The sequence below is a fragment of the Nansenia antarctica genome, assembly GCF_963989245.1.
Source record: "Nansenia antarctica genome assembly, chromosome: 10".
Classification (NCBI taxonomy): domain Eukaryota; kingdom Metazoa; phylum Chordata; class Actinopteri; order Argentiniformes; family Microstomatidae; genus Nansenia; species Nansenia antarctica.
Window position 1 is genome coordinate 31166758 of NC_137680.1, and position 6688 is coordinate 31173445.

General features: G+C 47.4%; 1 protein-coding gene across 4 annotated transcripts in view; it reads right to left on the bottom strand.

Moving 5' to 3' along the window:
- Positions 1-602: 602 nt before the first annotated feature.
- etv1 (ETS variant transcription factor 1) overlaps positions 603-6688 on the bottom strand; it is a gene marked incomplete at both ends in the record, with an annotated part of 18450 nt that continues 12364 nt past the window's right edge. For all 4 annotated transcript variants that reach the window (XM_080540092.1, XM_080540094.1, XM_080540095.1 and 1 more), the window contains 5 exons: positions 603-827; positions 948-1049; positions 3380-3549; positions 4753-4821; positions 5081-5149. In XM_080540092.1, coding sequence (XP_080396218.1) covers positions 603-827; positions 948-1049; positions 3380-3549; positions 4753-4821; positions 5081-5149 — 635 coding nt within the window. The remainder of the gene's footprint in view (positions 828-947; positions 1050-3379; positions 3550-4752; positions 4822-5080; positions 5150-6688) is intronic.

Below are 6688 nucleotides of genomic sequence, written 5' to 3' on the forward strand. Positions count from 1 at the left end.
TACATTGTATTATTCAATTAAATGATTAAGAAAGTACATGATGGAGATAAAAGGACAAATTGAAACAAAAATAACAGAATTGAAAAGAAATCATTGAGAATGCTTCCTGCAAGTGTTGAAGAGACTGGGATAACTTTTTTGTCTTAATGTTCAGGTGAATCACCTGCCTCGACTCCACGAATAGGTATGTCTGTCCATACATCACCGTTGGTCCATACATGAATAGGTATGTATGTCCATACATCACCGTTGGTCCATACATGAGTCGTGTCTCGTAAGAATGTGGCATGCTCAGAGAAAAAAAAAATCCCACCTTTCATGTGAACATAAACATCTGAAGTAACTAAATCACATAGTAGCTAGCCTCGGGCAGGGTCACACGCGGTCAGTCTCCGTCCATAAAGTGCTCTCTCCATCCTGCATTACGGCCTGGACTTCAAAGAAGAAGAAAGGATGGGAGGTGTGTTTGGGGGGTGGGGGGGAGGGTCGGGGGAGGGTGGCGTCCTCTGAACGACAATGTCTTCCCTCACACGTGATATACAGGATACAGTTTGGCTTGAGAGGGGAGTGGGGGAGGGGGGGAGGGGGGGGTTGGGCAGCCGTTAATAAACGTAGCCCTCGCTGTAAGGGTGTGGGTTGCAGTACGGCCCCGCCTCCTGCACGTAGGCCATGTTCTCGTCAAAGTGCGACAGCGGCACCGTGTCCTCCTCGTTGATCTGCCTCTCCATGTCCGTCTTCAGCACGGGCCGCTGATTGTCGGGGAACGCCATGGAGAACAGGGCCTCTGGGTCACACACAAACTTGTACACGTATCTCTCCCCCGCCACCTAGAGTGAACATGGAACAAAGGTTTCACTATGGAGAAGGTGGGACATCTGATATTGAAGCCCAACATGATCTTTTATTATTTACTTTCAGGGTATAGAATTACAGTAAGCCTCTTTTACCTTTTGCATTATTCCTTTCTCGTAATAATAGCGTAACGACCGGCTGAGTTTGTCGTAGTTCATAGCTGGTCGATTCTTCTGTAGTCCCCATCGACGTGCCACCTTTTGTAACAGACACACACACACACACACACACACACACACACACACGGAAATGTAAAGAGACACACCAAGGTTTTGTTAATGATCATATTATGATAAAATAGTGTTGTCCATTTTGTGGCTTCACTCCTTAATTCAGACCTAAGAACACACACACACACACACACACACACACACGCGCGCAGTTACACAACTTCCCAGTGAGGATGCCATGACCTAGCTGAAATGTTAAACAAAGCATACTAATCCATATTTCCTAATAACAGCAATTAGGGTGCATCCAGACTCCACACCCCTTATAAGGGACATGTTCATTAGGAACTCGTCACACACCCAATGGGGGAGGCAGCAGATGTTACAGCACCTGTCTACCAGACCACCCACCCATCTTACAGTACCATTCTAAACTCCACTCTCTCTCTCTCTCTTTCTCTCTCTCTCTCTCTCTCTCTCTCTCTCTCCATCTCCCTCTCCCTCCCTCCATCTCTCTCTCTCTCTCTCTCTCTCTCTCTTCTCTCTCTCTCTCCATCTCCCTCTCCCTCCCTCCATCTCTCTCTCTCTCTCCCTCCATCTCTCTCTATCCCCCTCTCTCTCTCTCTCTCTCTCTCTATCCCTCTCTCTCTCTTCTCTCTCTCTCTCTATCCCTCTCTCATTCTTCTCTCTCTCTCTCCAACTCTCTCTCTCTCGTTCTCTCTCTCTCTCTATCCCTCTCTCATTCTTCTCTCTCTCTCTCCAACTCTCTCTCTCTCTTGTTCTCTCTCTCTCTCTCCCTCCATCTCTCTCTCTCTCTCTCTCTCCATCTCACTCTCTCTCTCTCTCTCACTCTCTCTCTCCCTCCATCTCTCTCTCTCTCTCTCTCTCTCTCTCTCTCTCTCTCTCTCTCTCTCTCTCTCTCTCTCTCTCTCTCTCTCTCTCTCGACCAAACGGTCAACAACACTGCATCTCTTTTCATGTCCCCCTGCTCATTCACGTGTTACACCTGCCCGGGTCAAAGGCATGAATCTGCGGCCGGCCCGACGCCTCAAAGCGAGCACGTTTGGTCACCTGATGGCATGAATGGGCCCCCCTGTTTGCTGCAGCTGGCCCGTCCTGCCGGGCGCCGTTGGGCCGTGTGGACCACTGCCAGGTACCCGTCCCCCACTCCCCGCTGCCCCCCGTCCCCATGTCCCCCCCCCCCCCCCCCCAGTCCCCCTCAGCGCACAGGGTAGTGACTGACTGAGGCTCTCTGTCTGTGATGTGAGGGCACACAACCCAGACCTGCTTCCCATTTCAAAGGGCCGAACCGTCAACACTGCTTATATTTTTAGGAACAGGTTCATTGAAATATTTAGTAGGGCCACTTTGCTGGCTGACAGTTGGTTTGCTTTGATTTGATCGGATGATGAACTTTTAGCACGAGGTGAAGCCAAAAAAGGGAGCCTCGCCCTGGGTACACTCTTTAAAACATGTCTCGACAGATTACCCCTGAGCGTTTGAAGTGCAGAACACTTCAGATGCACTTCATCTAATCAGGATCATCTTGTCACTGCTGCTTGTCTTGAAGGGGGCTACAACAGGTGCAACAAAATCGTTTTTATTTTTTTATATTTTTTGTTTATATATTTTTACAATTTAACATATTGTTAGCCTCACAGCATAATTGCCTATGTCATGCTTCACTTGTGGTCAGCCGAGCCATCTTTGTATGTAGTGTAAAAAATGCCTATATCAAGCCCCGCGGTGGCGTAGCGGTCTAAGCACTAGCCACTAGTGCAAGCTGCCCACCAGGGACTGGGATCGAATCCCGGTCTCGCCAGACCCGGATATGGCCGAGGCACACAGGGAGCGGCATATTGAGCGGCCGCTCCCGAGGGCGGTATAGGACTATTTCCGGACAAGGATCCGTCGCGCAACAGCGCCCCCGGGGTGCCGGAATAACGGTGCTGGGCTCGAGGAGCCAGTCAGCTAGTCTGCCTGGCGATCTCCTCTGGGGCTGCCGGCCACGGGGTCGTGCGGCGGATCCTACGCAATAGGCAGGGGATAATTGGATGCTAGGTTGGGTTCAATTGGATACCAAATTGGGTGAAAAAGGGATAAAATCTGGGGGAAAAAAAATGCCTGTATCAAACAGATGACTTGGGCAGATAGTGATTTTGGAATGTAACAAGCATTCTGATAGGCTGATGGCAACAATGCACAGTGAATCAGCAGTGTTAGGAGAGTAGAGTTAGACAGATATCTCAATTTGACTTAGGCAATTATGCTATGAGGCTAACCATATGTAAATGTAAATGTGTTGGTTGTTGTTGTGTTGTATCATTCTCATTCTATAATAAAAGCCTGTCTCTCACCTCCTCTGGTTCTATGAGTTTGAACTCCATGCCGCGGCCCGTCCAGGCGATGAAGTGGGAGTTGGTGGGGTCGTCCAGGAGAGCCACCAGGAACTGCCAGAGCTGGAGAGAGCCTCTGCGCTGGTACGTCGGGCCTTCGCGGTACAGGCCTGACTCCTGCTTTATGTCACCTGCAGGACACAACAATGGAGGTTCCGTATTCATTTGAAGATTCTCCTTCACACCTTTAAGGCTCTCCATAATCTCAGATCTCTCCTCTGCCTTCACACCTTTAAGGCTCTCCGTAATCTCAGATCTCTCCTCTGCCTTCACACCTTTAAGGCTCTCCATAATCTCAGATCTCTCCTCTGCTTCTCCTTCACACCTTTAAGGCTCTCCACAATCTCAGATCTCTCCTCTGCCTTCACACCTTTAAGGCTCTCCATAATCTCAGATCTCTCCTCTGCCTTCACACCTTTAAGGCTCTCCACAATCTCAGATCTCTCCTCTGCTTCTCCTTCACACCTTTAAGGCTCTCCACAATCTCAGATCTCTCCTCTGCCTTCACACCTTTAAGGCTCTCCATAATCTCAGATCTCTCCTCTGCCTTCACACCTTTAAGGCTCTCCATAATCTCAGATCTCTCCTCTGCTTCTCCTTCACACCTTTAAGGCTCTCCATAATCTCAGATCTCTCCTCTGCCTTCACACCTTTAAGGCTCTCCATAATCTCAGATCTCTCCTCTGCCTTCACACCTTTAAGGCTCTCCATAATCTCAGATCTCTCCTCTGCCTTCACACCTTTAAGGCTCTCCACAATCTCAGATCTCTCCTCTGCCAACCAACTTGTCAGACCGTCTGCCCGTCTGACTACTATGGGATCTAGAGCCTTTAGCCGTTCTGCTCAGTCTTAAAACACACCTTTTCACAATGGCTTATTTGGTTTGATCTGCTGTATTTTGTTTGTTGTTATATCTGAATTTGCTGTTTTTATCTGACTTTGCTTGGTTGATTTTATAATGTTTGATATGTGGTTTTAACTATGTCCTCTACTACGGCGTCCTTGAGAGCCTTGAAAGGCACCCATAAATAAAATGTATTATTATTATTATTATTAGGTTGTCATCACATGTTTCACAGGGCCTCCAGCTCACTATGGCTGCTGCAAGTCAGCGGAGGCCGGTGGAGGTAGAAATCAGAGGCCAAGCTCATTGTAATGCAAGGAACGGAATGAGGACAATGAGAACACAAGTGATTGACACAATTCCTCATTCCATCATTCCATGCATTACAATGAGCATGTCCTCCGACGTCTACCTCCACCAGCCTCCCCTGCTGCAAATACAGATACAGTAGCTGTAGGGTCAGAGTTAGGGTAACCCATGGAGGACTCACCTTCAACCTTGTCAGGGACCACACAGGTATCGTCATAGAAGTGTCTCGCCACTTTATCAAACATGCAGCCTGAGGGATGAAACATTGAACAGTGTTGAGAAATCATACAAGGAAAACCTAAATGACCGTTGAACATTTCCTGACGATTTGGTGCAATCTGTCAATCAACATGAACTTTGGCTTTGGAGTATCAAGGGAATATCGAACCAACTCCTCAACTTATGTTGGACAATGACTGACAACGACTGATTTCTAATGTACTACTTTTTGAAATAATTGCTGAGATATTTTATAACCCACATGCATTAGCATCCGTATCATCCCCTACCTTCAGTCCTGTTGGTGTGAGCCAGATAGCCGTCTTGCCTTAAGTAGACAGAATGGCAGCTAGGCACTTCTGCTGGGAGGAATGGGAGAACGGCCGTTAAAACCCCTTCAGGGAGCATTAGTGAACAGTATCAGCTTTCTGAGACCAGGCAGGGATGTTCACTCACTGCACCACTGCTCCTGATTAAAGAACATGTCTTCTAGCATCTCAATGGCTCGCAGCCACGGCTAAGCTCAGTATATCACACCACTACTGGACAGTGTGCTGTGCTCATAGTGGCGGTTTTAGACAGAACTGTCCTGGTAGAATGTGTAAATGAAGAAGAAACAAAGAAGAGGGTTGCTGTTATGGTTGGGAGATAGTTCACCCAAATGACAAAATCACCTCCTCCTTACCGTGAACAGAGTCTATGGACAAGGACAGTCAAAATCCTTTATCTGGACACACAGTGTCAGCACTTTTTAAACAAAAACTAAAGAAAGTCAATGGACCCTAAACATTTAAAATGTCATGCCCAAATCAACCGATATGTGGATGTTTTTTCTGTCCTTGATTGACTCCTTTCAGGAACCAGGAACCAAATATGTGATTTTGTAATTTGGGTGAAGTATCCCTTTAAATCCACAACACTGAAAGAGTCATAAGGTATTTCCATCTGTAGAATACCTTATCTTCGCTCATAACTGGCCCCCATAGATAAACATTTTCACTCATTTTTGGTGCATACAATTGTTTATGCTTAACAATGCCATTTTAACACAAAAGTGTTATTGATTAATTTGATCAGTTGAAAAACTACTGGTAGGGAAGTATGTATTCACAAGTTGGTTCAACAGATTACAATTGGACATGTTTCAATTACAGTAAATGTTAGAACCTCCTATAAACATTACAACCATTGGTTGTAATCAAACCGTAGAATCAGTTACAAAGTGAATGTCCAATAACATAACTAAACCCTGTTCATTTAGGGCCATAAACATTTCTCTGAACTTCATCAAAGTAATGGGCTTGCAGAGGAAATTGCTGCTAATGAAATTACCAGCTCCCCTCCCATCCTCTGGACAGGCCTGCTCCAGTAAACATGCTCTACAATGACCGCTAATAAATTCACCTAAATGGACAATCTGGGATATAAAACATACTGAGGAGGCCTCCTCCCTCTGTTGAGCCATGCAGTCTGAGACACATAGGAAAAACAACTGGGTCTGACTGTGTTGAACAGGCCCGTGGGTTGGGTCAATGCGAGAGCTCAGGCCTGTTGTTGTTGAAATCATCTCCACAGGAAGCAGCTGAGGAGATGCTGCATTCCTCCCTGACTTAAGTCTCCACTCCAGTGCAGCCTCTCCCTGCCTTCCGCTTATGAATGAACACAGCAGTCCAGTGCCGTTTCATTCATGCCCTGGTGTGGCCTCAGGCCTAGGGTCCCGTGGGGGGGGGGGGGGGCAGATTAGCCGCATTAGCCCCCCTCCCACCACACCCCTTTCCCTTCAAGGAAGGAGGATGGACTGTGACCAGGCAGTCCCCTCCCCGTCACCCCCCCACCACACCCACCATCCTTCATCTCTTCATTAGAGCACTAACAGGAAATGATGCCCCGGACACAGA